The sequence below is a fragment of the Hydra viridissima genome, unplaced genomic scaffold (genome assembly GCF_058129835.1).
Source record: "Hydra viridissima isolate aposymbiotic clone 2 unplaced genomic scaffold, HvirCarnegie_v1 scaffold_8, whole genome shotgun sequence".
In the NCBI taxonomy this organism is placed as follows: domain Eukaryota; kingdom Metazoa; phylum Cnidaria; class Hydrozoa; order Anthoathecata; family Hydridae; genus Hydra; species Hydra viridissima.
The window spans coordinates 11273315-11294979 of NW_028324307.1; the positions used below are offsets into that span (position 1 = coordinate 11273315).

The 21665-nt window shown below is 30.8% G+C and overlaps 2 protein-coding genes and 1 pseudogene across 2 annotated transcripts; 1 reads left to right on the forward strand and 2 right to left on the reverse strand.

Moving 5' to 3' along the window:
• Positions 1 to 3320: 3320 nt before the first annotated feature.
• LOC149885071 (uncharacterized) lies at positions 3321 to 8156 on the reverse strand. The gene is made up of 6 exons (XM_090095518.1): positions 7917 to 8156; positions 7328 to 7749; positions 4736 to 4999; positions 4363 to 4551; positions 3874 to 4164; positions 3321 to 3729 (listed from the first exon to the last, which is right to left on the reverse strand). Exons 1-6 carry the CDS (start codon positions 8002 to 8004, stop codon positions 3421 to 3423), a joined length of 1563 nt encoding a protein of 520 aa, XP_089951644.1. The 5' UTR covers positions 8005 to 8156; the 3' UTR covers positions 3321 to 3420.
• On the reverse strand, positions 5134 to 7318 carry LOC149885072 (uncharacterized; annotated as a pseudogene).
• Positions 8157 to 10152: 1996 nt separating the features above from the next.
• On the forward strand, positions 10153 to 12987 carry LOC149885073 (uncharacterized). Its single transcript, XM_090094614.1, has one exon. It carries the CDS (start codon positions 10153 to 10155, stop codon positions 12985 to 12987), a length of 2835 nt encoding a protein of 944 aa, XP_089950740.1.
• Positions 12988 to 21665: the final 8678 nt, after the last annotated feature.

Genomic DNA, 21665 nt, shown 5'->3' on the forward strand with positions numbered 1-21665 from the left:
TTGCGATTTCGAAATTCTGAAAATAATACCGAAACGATTTTTTACCTTCGAAATTCTAAAATTTGCTTCGAAATATTTTTGCAGGGATTAGAACCCCAAAGGTTCTTTTACAGGGATTAAAACGCTCAGGATAAGATAGGGGTTTGATATTTTGTGACATTTTGCGGAAAAGGGAGAAGGGGGATCTGAAAAGTTTTTTGCGTGACATAATTTGCGAATGACCACTTACCTCTACACGGTGAAATGTTTCATATAAAATATTAGCCCTCTCAAAGTGAATAAAACCTACCTATAGCAAAAGCTACTAAAGTGTTTTTGTTTACAATTTAAATTGTAAATTTTGAACGTAGAATTTTTAAAATTTTTACTATTCAAATTTTTACTTATTAATTATTGAATGAAGATGCTTAAAAGCATCTTCATTCAATAATTAATATGATGGAGGGAGATGCTATATTTTAATTTCTAATTTAATATGAAAGGAAAGGGAGTAAATATTTTATTCCGGCTCTGAAAAAACTACATTCTATTCAACAGTCATATTTGCTTTTGTTAACAAAATAAAATTAAAAAGATTTATAATGTTCAATCAAATAAAAAGATATTAGAAATACATGTATAAGTACTACTATTTAACTAAATCGACTTTTAGTCGATTAGTAGAAAATCCAAAGTCGATTACATCGACTCTTAGATTTTTCAAAGTCGACTAATTTCGACTTTTAGTCGATTTAGTCTTAGTCGATAACAACACCAGTTTAAACACTTTAATTTTAAATTTGCATAACGTAAGTTTAAACTTTAGATTTAGAATTTTTATAGAACTTTATAGAACTTTATAAAATTTTATAGAATTTACATAAAAGTTCGTGCGCTTTTCCTAAATGATATAATTTAAAAGTTATAATATGCAATTCCTTTAAGGCCTGTAACGCACGTATATGAAACCATTGTTGCAATGTAAACGGCTAATTACTCTCTTGGGATTATTTAGATGAGATTTACAGCGATTTCAAACAATTATATTTATACCTTAGCAATCTTTTTGTTACATAACTAAAAATTTTAGTTCGAGTTGTTGAGGCAAAATCAAGTTATTAGGTTTTAAAGATTTACTAAAAACACGTGTTTTACAACACATTTTTGGCCATTATGGATAGTAAAATTAAAAAAAAAAATTAGCTGTTTTTTATTTTATTTTAATATAAATTTATTCTCATCAAAAAAAAAAAAAATCATAATTTTGATTACTAAAAAAAACAACTTGTTTTCAGTTGTGTGCCACCTTAAATTTACCAAGATAGTATTATTTTGCCACATATATATATCTATAATATATCTATATATATCTATATATATTATTCATATATATGTATATATGGCAAATTATTATATATAATATATATATATATATATATATATATATATATATAATAATAATAATAATAATAAAAGGTATACTTGCCGAAAAACCCCGTGGTAAATTATTTAGGCACCCGGTTATTTTAATATTATTATGCAAATAAAATATAAGGTATTAAAATTACTTTTTGGAATAAATTTAACTTTCCAAAATTCTTTTTTTTTTTTCTTGTAATTAATTTCACTTTTCGAAATTCTTTTTTTTCTTTGGAAAATAATTTCACATTTCGAAATTTTGTTTTTTCTTTCGAAATTAAAATCAGTTTTCGAAATACACTTTTTTTTTTCGAAGTTAATTTCACATTTCGAAATTCTGTTTTTTCTTTCGAAATTAATTTTACTTTTCGAAATACACTTTTTTTTTTCGAAGTTAATTTCACATTTCGAAATTCTGTTTTTTCTTTCGAAATTAATTTCACTTTTCGAAATACACTTTTTTTTTTCGAAGTTAATTTCACATTTCGAAATTCCGTTTTTTCTTTCGAAATTAATTTCACATTTCGAAATTCCTTTTTTATTTTCGAAATTAATTTGGCTAGTTCGATTATTTTCATAAGTTTTTATAGATTTCGAAAAGAAAGAAGTATTTCGGTACCGTTTTAATCGAAAATTTTCGAAATTTGCAATTTCGATAATGAACCCTACTTGTGACTATGGTGAATGCAAATCTGTAACGTACCTTTTGTTAAGAAAATATTTGGCATTAATATAAGATTAGCCGTTCAGTTTGTCCAATTTTTATTTTTGAGAAGTGGTGACAGAGACACTGATGTTGGAATACTATATTTGTTGTTGTTCGATAAGCAACCTAAGTAAAGATAAAGCGATAATTTATAATGGTAACGAAATCTACTTTGGTAAAAAAAACCTTTTTATGATTACAAAATCCGGTGAAGTAAATAATTTAGAATCTTTTGAATAGTTGCAAATTTTTTGACTGCAAAATGGAAAAAACTAGAATTTTTCCATATTTAAGCTAGTGCCATTTATGAAAGAAAAGCAGAACATCTTTTACAAAGCCTAAGAAGTAGTCATTTTTACACTAAATGCGTGCAATAAAACATCTGTTGAGAGGTACTGTAGTTAATCTACTTCTAATTTTACTGAGCGCTTCATACGAAAATTTAAAAGTTCATTCCCAAAAAATGTTGACCTTTGATGAATAATCTGTTTCCTATGTTCATAAACCTGTAAAACCTGTGAAAGTTAATGCCCAAAAAGATAAACATGTTGCGTCATCAATAATAAGCTATAAAAGGACATAAAAACAACTGTCCAGATAACAAAGAGTGCACTAGGTTCACTAGACCCTTATGAGCGCTCTGATGTGGTTGGATAATAAAAAAATGTTTCAACTATTTAGAGATACTTTGGTATTTTGGTTAATATATTAGATAGTGAATATCCTAATATCCTATATATATATATATATATATATATATATATATATATATATATATATATATATATATATATATATATATATATACACAGTAAATAAAAAACCCGTTATATTTTTAAAAAACATAACGGGAGTTTTCCTCGCACATAACGGTTCAGTGCCGTTATGTTTAATACTTAATATGTATGAAAATAACATAACGGTTTTAGCATTATGTTTTTTCATAGCAAAATTGCCTTGAACATAACGGTTACATAACGCCAATTAGCCGTTATGTGAGAGGAAAACTCCCGTTATATAACGCGTATTTTACCGTTATGTTTAAAACCTGATATAACGGGTATTTATCCGTTATGTTACCCGTTATGTCAAACTATAATTATTTTAAAGTAGGTTTTTTGAAACCCATGATTATTAACAGAAATTGCTAAATAAACTAACATTGAACATTTTTTATGTTTATAAAAGTTAATTTAAAAAATAAAACAAATTCATCCAGTTTAATTTCCTAATATATTTATGTTAAATTATTTTTCATAATCATGAAAATTATTTACAAAATAATTGAAGAAATTAACTTATTAACATTTATTAATTCAAAAATACTTCACATTGCTGTAAAAAGATTGCAAAAGAAAAATGCATTTTTTAGAAAGTAAAGCTGATCGTCCGAAGCCGCAAATATCTTGCAAACATCCCAGAAGCTGCCCAAAACAAGAAGGATATGTCAAATCTAGCAAATAGTAAACGGCCATCAAAACAACCACCATTTCACATGTACTGATCAAGGGCTGAACATCCATCTCGACACCTCTACGACTCCTTACTCCATATTCCGTTTTATTATAGATAACTTGTGGACCATACAAGCTTGGCACTCTTAAGTATTCATGTATTGAATCACACTAAAATATTATAAATACAAAATAAGTATTGCAACCATAAAAAAGAAACTATTATTAATACATTAAATGGGTTTGAATCAATGTTAAGTTTATATTTTATAGAACTGGCTTAAAACCAAATTAAAAAAATAAAATAAAATTTACATCAACTTTCATAAACAATTTATCAGTTGACTTCTTAGAAATAAGTGATTTCTGGAACAGCATTAAACTTTCAGTATGGGTTTGCGAATCGGGAGAAATCCAAATCAACATCTTTTGAATCTTAAGAGACGAATCTTTAAAAATAGTATACAAACGAATCGCTTCTTCCAGCATCAATCCAGGAGCATATGTAACTCTTTTCGGAAATACACTATAAGTCTCGTTATTAAAAAGATGTCTGTTTAGAATAGACAGTGTTGAAAGTGATGGCTTTTTCTTATTAAGTTCATTCTAGATGAAAGAAAGAGTTATATACATTCCTTATTTTATAGCTATTTAATAAAATAAAGTAATGACCTGACACTTAATATTAATTATAACATTTCAAAATTTTTTGCGTCTAAGTTTTCTTAACTAGACTATAATTTCTGATATTAGAATTAGAAATCATTTTTATCCAAAAATTAATAAACACAGAAAAAATCTTACTTCAACATCTTGTAATAGCTGTTCTTTATCTACAACTGATTCGGACAAAATTGGATTTACTGCTTGGCTACTATTATTGATGGAACTATTTACAACAGAAAAATGAGGAAATCGCTTAACCTTTAAACTACGACATTTACTAAATTGTCTTTGGCGATGATTATTAGGCAACTTTTTGAACAAGAAATCCTAATAGAAAATTAAAAACTTTAATTAAATAAATTGAATCAAACAATTTATGTATGCAGCAGCAAATTTGAAAATCTGAAGTAAAATATAAAAACGATGGAAAAGGAAGGAGATCAAAAATGTATATTTAAATGTTACAAATTAAAAAAATAAAAAATTATAGTATCAAAGACGTGATTCTTACCCATTTATGGCTGTAAGAAGGATATAAAGAAATGCAAGTAGACTTTAACTTTGCAAAGAATATTTTCCGTAACAATATTCTATTTTTGATATTATTATGATTAGGCGCATGCGAACAGCAAAAAGCTAATAAACAAGACATTAGCTCTCTAGATATCACCTTATCTTCAATAGAAAACTTGTTGCTCAGAAATAGTTTAATGTGAGGTGGAAAAAAATCAATGAGAGTTTGTTTAATATCACCATCAAAAGGGATTCTGTTAATCTAAAAATTTATTATTAATGTAAATGTTTAAAACATAGGAATAATAAAAAACATTTTGTATCATCATGTGAAAATTGACAAAAGAAAGCATTTACAACTACTAAAGTTGACAAAATAAAGAAAACAAATTAGACTAAAGTAATCATATTTATTGCAAATAATATAAACTTTTTATAAAATTTCAATGCAACTATATGATAAGGAATGGCAATGCTGGGGGTACAATATAGAAAATATCCCCTTCTTTAAAATAAAATGCTGGCCAAGGAAAAGCTAAGCCTTCAGCTGCAATAGTTCTAAAAGGAACTGTGTTGTCCTCAACAGCAGTAAAAAAACCTCGTAACACATTGTAACTAAGGCACTGAAGCTGTGAGGTAATAAATACTGTTTTTTCTCCTTTTACTTGAATTTCTTTAATAATAAAAGCAGAAGATTGAAAACCATCATGAAACCATAAAGACAATTCAGGACAGTATTTAATTCCATTAATCTGGATGCAGGTAACAATATTTTTTTTATAGTAACTTGATTTAATTCATAAAGAACTCCATTAATAATTTCTCCAAAAGAATTATAAAAAGATGCAACAGTGTTTAAAACCATACTCTTCATAGCACTTAAAGCCATATTTTTGAAATTAAAATGCCTAACATTTTTTATTACTTGATGTTTCCTCTCAAAAGCCATACACATGTGGTATCGTAGTGAACCAAATTGTCTGGATTGCTCAGGATAATGAATAAGAAAATGAAGCTTTGGTATAAACTTATCTGGGTATAAATTCATAAAAAGAGTATGATGGGCTGCAATTGTTTCTTCTAAAGAGATGAAGTAAGCCTCAGTGGTAACTGGAGAGAGACACATTTGAAGAATACGCAGCAGCTTAATAAGACACAAGAAATGACAATCAATAGTGATACTTTTTAAAAAAATTGGTAAAATACGACAAATAGAAAGAACTTGAGCACTGCCAAATTTCCCCTTAATAACCAAATCCACTATTACAGGTGGTTTTTCACTGTCTTTTGGGTATTGAAACAATTTTATAAAGTTGTTCACGCTATCTATTGTAAAAAAACCTTTCAAAACCCCATGATTCAAGTAAAGTTCTATCTGCAAAGGTATTACAATTTCTAACAAATCATGCATTGGATCAAAAAGAACTTGCTTTGTCACATCAAATTCATTAATTTCAGATAGAACACTGTTAGATTGAACGCCATATAGTTTTGACCATTTTAAACGTTCAACTCGGGGAAGACTAGAATTATCTAGTTCTTTAACTCTCATCTTGTGTTCCTCTAAACTCCTTATTTTACACTGAGAATGTTTATTATAAACTAACATTTCTGACCTGGTTGAATTACAAACTCTACAGCAGCTAACAACTTTCTTGCTAAAACCCTCTTTAAAACCAGCAATTGCATTGCAAGTTAATGAATCTCCAATAAAGTGTTTTAACTTTACCATGAATTTTTTACCATTAGCATTAGTTAAAGTTGAGGAATCAATCGATGATAGTTCATTTAGAGATTGTACCAAGTCAAGAAGAAGAGATTTCATAAAGCCTTTTACCTTCACAGATTTAGAACCAGTTATTGCTAAAGGGAATATTAAGAAAGATTTACTTAAGCAGCATTGCGGAATGTTTAACAACTGAAAATATAAAACCCACAACTTGTGCTTTCCTCTAGATTTGCCTATTGGATTAGTTACACCTAAATCATCTGAATACAATGAGATAGATATTTCTGAAGAATACTCTAGAAACTTATCATATTTATTTAATGTAAAAATAAACTGAAGTATTTCTTTAAATGGAATAAAACATCCATGTAAACTGTTTTTGTATACTAACTGAATTTGTGGCATTTTAAAAGCAGTTTGAAAATATCTTGTTCTAGAATATTCTGTTGATAGTTCTTTACAAATTCTCAAAATTTACAAAATTTCTTCATTTTGTGATTTATTATTAAAAATATTTTGCAAGCTTGAAAAAATAATGTTTACCACATTTTCAGAGCATCGATATTTTCCTTGCAAATGAAGAGCTAATGCAGCAAGTTGATCTTTTCTATTCTCATTCAAAAATTGAAAATCATCCGGTTTTTCAATATTAAAATCATTATTATTGTTAATTACTTCAATTTCAGTATCAAAAGGAGCAAAACAATTTCTATTGTGAAGTTTAAAACCTTTAACACTTTTAAATTTTGAAAAACAGTTTTCATATACAACTGAACCTTCCTGACCATGTAATTTAAGATGAGATATCATTACATATTGTTTACTTGTTTGAAAACTACAATTAGAACAAGAAAAAATTACTTTTTGAGATCCAGGTGGTTCAGCACTTGATTTTGGTGGTTCAGCAACTTGTGCAGCAGTTGATATTAAACTTAAATTTTGCGATCTTGAAGACACATCTAAATCCTCAAGTACATCTTCTTCATAATTAGAGTCTTGGTATAATGTTGATTCAGTTGGAAGTTGAGGAAAAATGGATTGTTGGTTGTTAAAATCGAATGAAACAGGATCAGAGTGTCTATCTACAGCTGAAAAAACAGCTTTAACGGGAGAAAATCCCTTTAAACTTTGAACAAAAGTGCTGAGCTCATTATTTTTTGCTAAGGATACAACTTCCACTTCTAGATTTTGTTCATTTAAAATGGCAACAAATGTTTCAGAATCGACTTCACATCCATTCCACATGATGCCACTTATATCACTGTTATCAAACTTTTTAGAAGCTAAAAAAGTATAATTTTAAATTAAATAGCTCAACCATTGTTTTTGGCATATATAATAACTTGATTATTATGAAGACAAAAATGAACTGTAAAGAATTTAAAGTTTGATTAAAAAAAAAAAAAGAAGATTGAATAAACAAAGAATGTGCATTAAAAAATAAGCTTACCATTAGTTAAAAAGTCTGCAATATTGCTATTACTAGCAAGAACAATTTTCTTTTCACCAAGATACTTGACAACAACAGCCTTTATCATTTTGAACTGTTAATTATTGTAGAAATCAGTAATACAGTTATTATTACTTAGAAAACTTAAATTATACAAATAGTATATTTAACATTATTTAATAATCGCAATATAAAATAAAATTAATTTTAAGAATAGTAATAAGTAAAAAATGGTAAGTATTAAATAAATAGTAGTAAAGAACATTATTAAGCAACATACAAATACAGTGAACTCCTAATATCTTGAAGCCTCTAAGGGACTAAGAAAATAGTTGAATTAGCAATATTATTATAAATATTTAATAACTGAAATATAATATCTATATGTTCAAAAAAGCTTTTTCTTGTTATTAATTTATAACATACATACATACATACATACATACATACATACATACATACATACATACATACATACATACATCCATGCATACATACATACATACATACATACATACATACATACATACATACATACATACATACATACATACATACATACATACATACATACATACATACATACATACATATATTGTTATTATTATTATTATGATTATCAATATTATTAAATAATATTAATGATATAAATAAATATATAATATTAATCATTAACAATCCAAATGTCGTTTAAATGCTAAGAAGTAACTACCTTGAGAAAATAAAATAAGAAAACTAAAACAGTAAAGACCTTATAAACAAAAATTGCAAAGATTCTTTAAACTCGCGCTATTTTTTACTGATAAAATAATCTGTTTAACATAACGGTTAAACATAACGCTTTGCAAATATATATTACTATACTAATGATTTAAGCACCATTTACGCATTATAACACTTTCAACACTATTTCAACTTAACATAACGATAAACATAACGCCAAAATTTTCGTTTACCGTTATGTAACCGTTATTTTTGCGTTATGTTTTTTGCTGTGTATATATATATATATATATATATATATATATATATATATATATATATATATATATATATATATATATATATATATATATATATATATATATATTGTAATTATAGCGTTACTTGTGAATAATTGTGTGCGTAAAAGATGTCATTATAGCGTTACTTGTGAATAGTTATGTGCGTAAAGGATATGTCATTATAGCGTTACTTGTAAATAATTGTATGTGTGAAAAGATGTGTGAATGCCTTATAGCATTACTTGTAAATAATTGTATTTGTGAAAAGATATGTGTGAATGCCTAGGGAATGCCTACTTGTAAATAATTGTATGTGTGAAAAGATATGTGTGAATACCTAGGGAATTAACTTGTATATAAATTGTGTTGAATTTTACAAAGATACATCGGCGTTTACGCACAACTAAAAAACGATCTTTTTTATGCGAAACTACAAGCTATTTCGGCGAAATGGCGACTAAACTTGATTTAAAGTTAATTCCAGAGTTTAGTGGAAACGATCAACAGTCAGTTGCGGAATGGCTGGAAAAGGTTGAATTGGTATGTAAAGTAATTGGTGTAACCGATCTGGCACGTGTGGTTCCTCTCCGTCTCACTGATGGTGCATTCGTAGTGTATCAACAGTTAACAGAGACTGATAAAGAAAATTTTAAGAGAATAAAGAAGGCTTTGCTTGAAGCTTTTGCCGTTGATGGATTCACAGCCTACGAGCAGTTTGTCACGAGAAAGCTGAAACATGGAGAAGCAGTTGATGTTTATTTGGCAGAACTACGAAGATTGTCTACCCTAATTGGTGGGCTACCAGACAAAGCGATCGCGTGTGCCTTTGTTGCTGGGCTCCCCGAGGAAGTTCGACGAATGCTGAGATCGAGTTCTCGTATGGACGATCTTACAACTGTTCAAATACTTGCGCGAGCAAGGACTCTGATGATCGAGGAACGGAACAACGGGATGGTGGAAAAATTTGCTGTAGCTGCAATGAAAAGTAGTGATCCGAGGTTGCTAGAAGATAAAACACAATCAGTGTGCTATGAATGCAAACTTCCCAATCACTTTGCGAGAGATTGTCATTTAAGAAGACATAATTATCGAAACAAGTCAAGTAGAAGACGGGAGTCAAGCGATGTGCTGTGTTACTCGTGTCAAGAGTATGGACACATATCAAGAATGTGTCCAAAAGACGGAGTGAGGGAGAAGACGTCTGCGCCAGTTCTCTCCCTAAACAATCAATAATGGCGTTACCTACCATGCTCTTGGATATTAACGGTGTATTTCAGGATGTGCTAATTGACTCAGGGTGTACCTGCTGCATCATTTATAAAAAATGTGCGACAAAAATAACGAAGAAAGAAGTTAGCGTGGTAACTGTAAATGGACAACAACAGCAGTGCGAAGGTGTTAGCCAAACTCGAATCACCGCGCCAAATGGAAATACAGTGTGTGTGGAAGCACTTGTGGTCAATTTCAAACCGCTGGGTTTTTGTTTCATAATGGGTATGAATGGAATAGTGGCACTTGGTGGAGTATCGATTTCTGCAACGCGGGATGTTTGTTTTATGAAAAAAGAAGCATGTTTACTTGGTTTAAAAAGCGATTTGTCAATAGATGTTCATGATATGAATATAACGGCTCAGGATTTCACAGCTTCATTTGAAAAGAAAAATAGAGAATGGATAATTGCGTGGAAATGGAATACCAAACCTGAAAATCTGGTGAATAGAATTGCTGAATATACCATCCCCATCGGCATAAAACACGATTACGAAAAAGAAATTGAAGGGTGGATAGAGAAAAAATGGCTGCAAAAGTACGAAGCGAAAAAACACGGTCCAGTAAAAGGTTTGGTTCCACTTATGGCAGTGGTGCAGCAAAACAAAGGGAAAGTGCGACCAGTGTTAGACTTCAGGGAGCTGAACACGTTTATTGAACCATTTACGGCGAACACGGATGCATGTGCTGACAAACTTCGAGACTGGAGACGGCTTGGAGAAAATATTTCAATTATTGATTTATCATCGGCCTACATGCAACTCAAAATCAGCGAGGAACTCTGGGCTTACCAAACTGTTGTGTTCCGTGGACAGAGGTTTTGTTTAACACGTTTGGGATTTGGTCTGAACGTTGCGCCCGTCATAATGAAAGCAGTTTTGGACAAAGTTCTATCGCAAGACGAAAAGATCTGGAAGGGAACATCATCATACATTGATGATATTCTTGTAAATGAAGACATCGTATCAGTTCGCAGTGTACTTGATCATTTGGATATGTATGGATTACATTGTAAGCCGGCGGTTCGTGTGTCCGAAGGGGCGAGAGTTCTAGGATTACAAGTTGGAATTGAAAATAAGAAGTTATTTTGGAAGAGAGACAACGATTTTGGTGAAATTCCAAGTTCTCTAACGAGGCGAAAAATCTTCTCTTTATGTGGAAAAATGACAGGGAATCTTCCAGTTTGTGGTTGGTTGCGTGTAGCTTCGTCATTTGTTAAAAGGACGGCAAACGCCCTAACGAAAACATGGGATGAGAAGATACAATGCGATTTTGTTGAAAAAATGGTGAACGATATGGTAAAAAGAACACGTAACGACGATCCTGCCAAAGGAGTTTGGAATGTTTATGGCAACGAGGCAACAGTGTGGGTGGATGCTAGTTCACTAGCGCTAGGTGTGAGTATCGAAGTTGATGGCAATATAATCGAAGACGCTTGTTGGTTAAGAAAAGATGATACAACACATATAAACATGTCTGAACTCGATGCAGTAATCAAAGGACTAAACATGGGTCTCAATTGGAAGATGAATGTCTTGCATATTTGCACTGATTCGAAAGCAGTATTACATTGGGTCACCGATGCACTGACTGGAAAATCTAGATTGAAGACAAAGGCTTCAAACGAAATGCTGATTAGAAGACGGCTTCAGACCATTACGAATATTGTGGAGGAATACAAACTCAGAGTGGATATTAAACTAGTGCCCTCGGAGTCTAACTTAGCCGATGTACTTACTCGAGTGCCTGGAAGTTGGTTGAAAATGATCGATAAGCCCACTGAACTTGCTGCAGGTGGAACGATTAGTGCTTCTCTATCTCCCAAAGAAATAAACCATGTTCATAAGTCCACGGGACATTATGGTGTGAAGAGAACATTGTATTTTGTTCGTAGAATTGACCCATCAGTAAGCAGGGAAGAAGTCAGGCAAGTGGTTGAAAAATGTGTAACCTGTCAATCAATTGATCCAAGTCCGATAAAGTGGCCGAAAGGGAAGATCGAAGTAAAAGGGACGTGGCAACGACTTGGTATGGATATAACTCATTATGAGGGGCAACATTTTCTTACCCTGATTGACTGTGGGCCTTCACGATATGCAATATGGCGCCATCTTAAAGACCAAACTAGTGCATGTGTCATTCAGGAATTAAACGAAATCTTTCTTGAACGAGGCGGTCCAAACGAAATTCTGACGGATAATGATACAGCATTTCGAAGCACATTATTTTCGCAATTTATGAACAAATGGAACGTTAAACTTCGCTTCAGGTGCGCTTACGTTCCTTCAGGGAACGGAATTGCAGAACGGTGCCATCGAACAGTGAAAAGAACGGCGAAGAGAGTTCCGTGCAGCATACCCGAGGCAGTTTATTGGTATAACGTCAGCCCAAAAGACTGTTGTAAGTCATCTACAGCACCCGCAAATAAATTATACCATTACGAAATTAGAGTTAGAGGAATTGACGACGATAAAAACGCATATGAACCTCATGAGAAGATCACCAACAAGTTTAAACTCGGCGATGAAGTATGGGTAAAGCCCCCGGACAACCGATGTGACTCTCAATACAAAATTGGGAGAATTACAGGAATTATTTCGGAGCAAACGGTAGAAGTGGACAAAGTATCCCGGCACATACGCGACCTAAGACCCGTCAGAGTTGATAACAAGTCGAATGAGGATCTAGAAGATGATGAAGAACTGTGCGTTGTGTTACCTGAAGACGAGACAAACCAGACGCCAATGTTGCGAAGAAGCACCCGAAAAAGGATGGCACCTGAGCGATATAGTCCGTGAGGTGAAGTGGTCGTTATGACCAAGGGGGAGTGTAATTATAGCGTTACTTGTGAATAATTGTGTGCGTAAAAGATGTCATTATAGCGTTACTTGTGAATAGTTATGTGCGTAAAGGATATGTCATTATAGCGTTACTTGTAAATAATTGTATGTGTGAAAAGATGTGTGAATGCCTTATAGCATTACTTGTAAATAATTGTATTTGTGAAAAGATATGTGTGAATGCCTAGGGAATGCCTACTTGTAAATAATTGTATGTGTGAAAAGATATGTGTGAATACCTAGGGAATTAACTTGTATATAAATTGTGTTGAATTTTACAAAGATACATCGGCGTTTACGCACAACTAAAAAACGATCTTTTTTATGCGAAACTACAATATATATATATATATATATATATATATATATATATATATATATATATATATATATATATATATATATATATATATATATGTATATATATATGTATATAGTTTAAACGTTGGGAGAAAGTTTTTGATTTTTTTCTTAAAGTAAAAATTATTTAAAATTTTAGCTTTACTTTTTAAAAAGATAATAATTTATGCTTTAGACAATTTATTTTTAAACAAATTATTTAGAAAAAAATTTGTAAAATAGAGCATATTTTAAAAGCAATCGTTACTTACTAAAATTAATAACCCATTTTCTCCCAACTTTTAAAATAGGAGATAGAACAAAATAATTCTAACCTCGCGATATATCATTTATATATCATATATAGATCATTTGACCCAACTTAATCGCAACTCAAAACGCATCTCTGAATGTGTTTTTAAAATATCAGTTTTTAAAACTAATATTTTGGTTCAATTGATCAACCTTGAGATTTACAGTACTAAGTAATAATTTGAAGATCCAAGAGTGGAGATGTGGCGAAGAGGTGCGTGGGACTTAAACTTTTCATAATAAGAGGCTCCAGTCATTAAATAGATTTTTATATTTGGGTCCATGGTGTTGGTACCTCTAGACTTTCGATCAAAATTTATAGTCTTTTATTCAAGGTAGGGAGTTTAGGTAATTTAGAGTTCCGTGTAATTCGCAACGTTCATTTAATTGTGTCACTAACCTTTGTTTATATATTTTTTACAGGCAAATTTAAATATTTATCAATGTTCATGTTAAAATACATATTGATAAAAAAATATAGTAATTCCTTCGAATAAATCGACGCACGTAAAAAGTGTATAATAAAGTTAACATTTAATTAGAAACGAATAGAGAGCATGATTGAAGCTTGAATATGCAGGGTGTTCGAAAAGTAACTCACAATTTTAAAAAAAGCGAAAAAAATCAAACTATAGTAAACTTTATTTCAAAAATAAAACTAAATAACGAATTATTTTTTGTAGTTTACAATCGATGCTCGAAATTGCCTCCATTTTCTTGCTCAACTTTTTCCGAACGGGCCACCAATTTGTCGATCACTGCAGCTTTTTTTTCTTGTGAAAGGGTTGCTATTGGTTGCTCAATGCAATTGACTAAGTCTTCTTAAAATTTGCGTCGATTGCAATGATATACTGTTGCTTGCAACTCTCGCTAGAGCCAGTAACCACATAGATTAAGGTCTGGGGAACGAGGAGGCCAGAATTGTTTAAAATGTCAGCCAATAATTCGATTTTCACCAAACCGATTGAGATAAAGTTGTTTGACACCGTTAAAAATGTCGGGCGGTGCGCCATGTTTCTTCGAATTAGTCAACTAATCTTTTGATGCTATGTTTGTGGTGATTGGGTATTTTATTAAACCACTTGCTTGTTTTGAACTTAGTGCTGCTGTTGCACTTTCACACTCATCTCTATAATAGTATTTGATGATGAAAATTCTGTTTTTCATAAAAGTATTGTTCATGTCTGTTTCTCAAAAATAACAACCTACAACATAATATCCTTTCCTTATATACATATTTAAAAAAAAAGGACATTCTAGAAATATTCTCATTGGTTAGTTAGTAACAGACAAATAAAATTGTGAGTTACATATAGAACACCCTATAAGATTATAATTAATAAACCCTAGTAAACTTTTTATGAGAGAAGATTGAGTTTAAGCTCACAAATGACACAAATAGTTTTTTTTGTTTTTTTTTTTGTTGCTGTGGTGATAATCACACGTCTAAAGTATAGGTCAATTCCATTTTCAAAGAAAGTAGCTAGAATTCTTTTTAAGCTGATAATTAGTCCAGTCAACTTTTCATTTCAATAATTACGATAGCTCCTTTTGCTGGAAAACTAAACACGTACTTTAACGTAATCTGGTTGCTACTAGGGGTGGTAAATTAATCGGTATTTTGAATTAATCGATTAACGATTAATTTTAGCTAAATTAATCGATTAATCGATTAATTTTCGATTAATTTTTAAAAATGAATTTTGGCGAGTTACAAAAAGTATATTGCTATTGAAAAAGGTTTTATTTCTCTTTTTTCGTCAGATGTGATCTTAAAAAACATAAGTTATTAACAGTATCATCATTTAAACTAGTTCGTAACCTATTAATAAACAAACTAGCAGCACTAAAACTTCTTTCTGCTTCTATAGAAGATGGGGGAAGGCTTAGCATGGCGTTGTAAAACTTTTCTAAAGAGCATGGCCTTTTTCCAGTGCTTTCTAGTACTGTCATTTCACGTTTAATACAACTCAAAAATTCTAGAGGGGATGAATTACAAGTTAGTCTTTTAGCTCTTCCTATTGATGAAGTTCTAGGTAATAGAATTTCTGCTAGTTTTTCAGCTTTCATTTTTTTTCTCATTGGTTCCATATTAGAAGTGGATTTAAACTCAGATGTTACTTCTAATTTACTATCCCTTTGGTTATCCTCATGTAGAAATAAGCGTACATATATTTCTCTTGTTGTTTTAGCAATTTCATTTTTGTTTGGGTACTTTAAAAGATTACCTGGTGATTCTGAATCTGACTTATAGTCACCCGGATTATCTAAGTACCAAAGTAAACCAACAATATTACAGTTTCTTCTTTCATTAATTCTCTCAAAAACAACAGTAAATAAATTTTGACCTATATTAGTATTTTGCTCTTTAAGATTTTGTAGTAAAAGCAAAATAATTTTTTCAGATTTTATCAGATTACAGTCTCTATTTCCCAATGCTATAACATTTAGCTCTACAATATGAAGAGCCTGAACAATATCAGAGATCTGTTTTATTTCTTCTTCTTTTAAAATCAAATCAGTTCTGGATATATACCACAAGAGCTTTTCTAATAACACTTTTTAATTCCAAGAATCGTTTTAACACGCTGATTAGAGAATTCCGTCTTGTTTTAATATCCAGAATAAGTTTAAGCTCTTTTCCTAAATCGGCTTTACAAATGTTTTGAAGAATATCTTTTTTAAGTGGTGATTTTCTAAACATCTTGACTGTTTTACGAACCTTTGATATAAGAATACCATAGTCCTCATTAAATTGGATTCCCTTATCAACAAAACTATTATTTTCTTCATTCCAGCATTCATCATCATCATCATCATCATCATCATGATCATCATGATCATCATCATCATCATCATCATCATCATCATCATCATCATCATCATCATCATCATCATCATCATCATCATCATCATCATCATCATCATCATCATCATCATCAGAGTCATCAGAGTCATCAGAGTCATCAGAGTCATCATCATCATCATCATCATCAAAGTCAGATTCAGCTTCATCATTTTCATCATCCTCATCTTCTTGAGTTGTTTCCATTGCTGAACTGTTTTTCTTATAAAGAATATCACATACTGCAAGATGAATCCCATGGCAATGGCAAAGTTGGTGAATAACCCCCATTTCTCGTCCCATTTTCTTCATAACTGAGGCACAATCAGTGACACATCCGAAGATATCAATGTTCAAATTCAATCCGAATTCTTTCACTTTGTCAGTAACAATGATAACTACTCTTTCTGAAGGAAATGAACCATTTATTCTAATCATTCCAAGACCATAGTGACTTTTGTCTGAGCTATGTACACTAAGACACAAGTATCTTCTAGTTCCACCTGAAGTCCACTAATCAAGAGAAATTGAAAATCTTTCTCCGTTTAATTTTTTTTGCTGAAGCTCGTGAGTAATTTTTAATTTCATTGAGTTTGCATAGTTCATAACAATTGCCTTTACAGCATGTCGATCGTTAAGATTTTTAGTCCTTGAGCTTTCCAGCCATTTTTAATATCTTTACTAATCGCCAAAGTTGCAAAAGAGATACGATCTACAGCTGTTAAACGAGCTAATACCCCTTCAGCTTTGTTACCTATTTTATGAAACGACTTTGGTTGGCAAAATTTTATGTTTGTGCTCTAAATGATACGAAAAACTTGAAGTTGATGAATGGAATTTAAGTTCAACTGAACAATATTTGCACTTGAATATTGAATTGTCTTTATTTTCTGATAAAAAATGATTCCGAACTTCGGAATGAGATTTTTTAGACATCGTAAATGGCGAACAGGCTATTTGTACTACTGCACTGAAAATACAGTATAATCTCTCTAATTCGAAATTTACGGGGAAAAGTTCGAATTAGAGAGATTTTCGAATTATAGAATGTTGACTCTTCTTAAGCGTCTGAAGCATTTCATGGTGACTTAACATTTAATCGCATTATAGAGGTTTTCGAATTATGGAGATTCGAATTAGAGAGATTTTACTGTATACTATTTGTTTACATTTCACAGCGTACGAGATAAAAGTTTGCTGTCAAAAAACGCCAAATTTTTTTGATTTTTAAAACGGCTTTAAAAATTAAAACACTTAAAATGATTTTTAAAATTATTCGATTAATCGTTTAGAATTAATCGATTAACGATTAACTTTTTTTACCACCCTTAATTGTTATAACCTGCAGTTATGCGGCGTAAAATAATTTATAATTTTCGCTTAAATAAACTCTAAGGTGGTGAAAATGAAAACAATTAATCTGAAAGTGACGTCAAAGAAAACTCAAAAATTTGAAATGTATAAAAAAAAGTAAAGAAAAGAAAAATCTTGTACAAAAGATAAGTAAAAACAAGAATAATTGTTAATTTGTTTTATTTTTTTATATATATTATATATTATACAACATAATTATATATGTGAAAATCAATTTTATTAACTAACTCTGTACTGAATCATTAGTTTACATTTAGTAAATAGTTTTTCTTAATTAACATGGACTTGGTAAATCCTTGTTTAGATAGCTATGTAATGTGTTGGTCATGGGAGATCAAGTGCTCTTACAACAATTGTTGCTGTTGATGAAATCCTGGCTGAACCAGGTGTGTTGCAAGAAAATTGGTGTTTAGTGGAGCAATACTTTCCTATCTTATGTGTCTTGTCAGTATCCTTTGTAATTGACAAATAAAACGGCACTTTTCACATATCTTTTTAAAACAGATTGGCAAGAACCAAAATTGTAGTATCCTATATTCTATAATTGTAATAAGCAGAGCTGGAAAGTAGTTAAGGTGGTACCAGGTTAAAAAAAAAGCTATTTTTGATAAAATTTTGAAAAATACCAATATTAATGTTTTGAATTTTTACATCTACCTATTTCAATGTGCGTTTTGCACAAAGTCAAAAATCTTTTTAATTTTAATCAAACTTGCCCTTTTTTTAAAGAGCAGTTTGGTTCTTGCTTCATAGCAACGACCTTAGCAACGCTTTTTCTCCAACATCTCCTTAACCAAAAAAGCGATTAACTTTAAATTTTTAAAGTTAATCGCTTTTTTAAAAAATGCTCAAGACGTTTGGCTTCTCCTTTATTATTATTTAAAGCTTTAAGCTGTACGTTGAAACCACTAAAATTGTTCTCAAAGTAGAGCTCCTGAAGGACGGTAGTTACTTTTTTGTCAGTCTTCCTTCAGTTTAAATTGAGTTATAATTAAAGATTTTTTAGTGTTTTTATTTATAAATGGGTTCTGCATGCAGATATAAGGGCGCTACTGCAGTTTCTCCCCCCCCCCCCCACCTTCCCCCTTTTTTTATGATTGATTATGATAGAGAATATTATTCTGATTCAGAAAAATCTAAAAACATAGACCTGAAAACCAACGGAAAGTGCTCTAATTCGAAGTCAAAGTTGTAAAAAATCCCACTAAAAACCCTAATATTCGCAATTTTTTTTCAAAACGCTTTCATTTTTAAAGAAAATTAATTACCGTTACATTGCGCAATAAACAGACCTGGTTTCCATCAGCCTTTGTATTATTGTTTTAAAGTATTATAACGAAAGTGTTATAACGAAATGGAATTAATGGAAGATTTAAAATAAAGGTTGAACATTGAATGTGAGAATGTTGACAAATTGATGAATAATTATTATTGTATCGTACGCTGGTTTTTTTTATTAAAAAAAACGGTTTGAAGGTTACATTTTCTAAATTTTACATGTGATAAAACAACTATGAACTAAGTTTCAAAAGTTCTTCTTTAAGGAAAAAAAAATATTGAATTCTTTTTTAAAATTTATTACTAAAGTACATTATTTGCAGTATAGTTTATTCTCTAATAAATCAAAAAAGGCTATTTTCATTGCCAAAAAAAATTGCGGAAGATAAACATACTTTAACGACTTTTTTTAACGTAAAAACCATGCTATTAATTTATTGCTTTTGTCATTAACTTATTATTTTTAAAATGGCGATTATTAGGGTTTTTAGTGGGATTTTTTACAACTTTGACTTAAAATTGGAGCACTTTCCGTTAATTTTCAGGTGCATGTTTTTATATTTTTCTGAATCAGCATAAAATTCTCTATCATAATCAATCATAAAAAAAAAAAAGGGGGGGGGGGAGAGAAACTGCAGTAGCGCCGATATTAGTCCTCTAAAGGTAAAAAAAGAAAGATTTTTAGAGGAAAGGTTATAAGAAATAACGGTAATACAGCATTGAATATTACAAAAAATTTTGTAAATAAATCGGCTTCTGGAGAAAGGTTAGAAATTTCTTTGGAATCAAAAGACGATTCTTCATCTCATCACACTGTATTTGAATGTAACTTTATTATTAACAGTGAATTATTTGTATCTTTAACAATCACCATTGGTCGATGTCCTGTTTGCATTGGCAGTATCAACATTAAACATTTGATTTTAGAAAAAAGGGGATTAGCCCAATTCTTTAAAATTTCTTCTAATGATTGCAATTGGAACTTGAAGTTTTGTTCTTCAAAAGAATGTAATAGAGCATCTAATCCTTCAGGAAGAAGTAGTTATGAAGTAAATAAAAGGGTACTTATTGCTTTTCGTGAGAATGCTCAGGGGTATTCTCCATTGAAAACATTTTGCAGGTGCATGAATATGCCTCCACCGATGAGTCAAACAATGTTTGATGACTTGAACTGTGATTTGCATAATGCTTATGTACAAACATCTCAAGAATCAATGACTAAAGCTGGAAAAAGAGTTTATTCTATTTTTTCTGAAAACACAAATAGTAATTGTTCCCAGAATGCAAAAGTTAGTGGTGATGATACATGGCAAAAAAGGGGTTATTCATCCCCTAATGGTCTTGTGACACTGATTTCGAAAGGCAAATGCATCGACTTTGAGGTTTTATCAAAGAAATGCAAGCAGTGTGAAAGATGGGAGCATAAAAAGGACACTGTTGATTATATAAACTGGAAGGCTCAGCATATTTGTTCTATTAACCATACTGGCAGTGCAGGTGCAATGGAAGTTAAAGGTTTAAAGAGAATGTTGCACCGATCAGAATGATTACATAATTTACGATATACCTTTTACATTGGTGATGGAGATACTAAATCTTTTGACAAGGTATCAAAACCTGATCCTTATCCAGGTTACAAAATTATCAAAGGAGAATGTGTAGGGCATGTTCAAAAACGTGTTGGGGCACGTCTTCGCACAATTAAAGCTAACTATAAGGGGAAAAAACTTGCTGATGGTAAAGGAATCGGAGGTGGAAAGGAAGGCTAACTGAAAAAATTATGAATACCTTGCAAAATCATTATGGCATGGCTATTAGGCAAAATTCCAACAACATTTATGCAATGAAGAAAGCAATTGCTGCTGTTTTACACCATTCAAGTGAGCGCAATGATCCTGAAAAAGACATCAATATTGTCCTCGCACAGCTGAAACCTGGTGTAAATTTCAAAGAAGCAAAATTACTGGTAAAACCTACAAAGATAATATCAGTATTGACACAGCTGTCTCTGAAATTATTAAACCAGTATTTTCTCATAAAGATCTTGGTTGCGATGAACTTTTTAAAAAGTGTATACATGGTGAAACTCAAAATATTAATCAGTCTCTTAATAATATTACTTGGACAAAATGCCTGAAACAAGTTTATGTTGGGAATAGTACTTGAAAAATGGCTGTAGCTTCTGCTGTTATTAACTATAATGATGGTGCTACAGGACTACTTCCTGTGTTTACTAAACTAGGTGTAAATTGTGGTTTTTATACTACTGAGGGAAGTCAAAATAAAGATATTCATTGTGTTAAACAATCGGACCATATTACAGAAGACTGTGTTAAAAAAAGACGTAAAAAGCTCAGAGCCATGAGAAAAGGGTATAATGATAAAGATAAATTAGAAGAGGGAGAGACATAAGGTTATGGTCATTATTAAATAGTTTGTGTTACCATATAATTAGAATATATAACTTTTTAAAACTTATTTTAGCTTT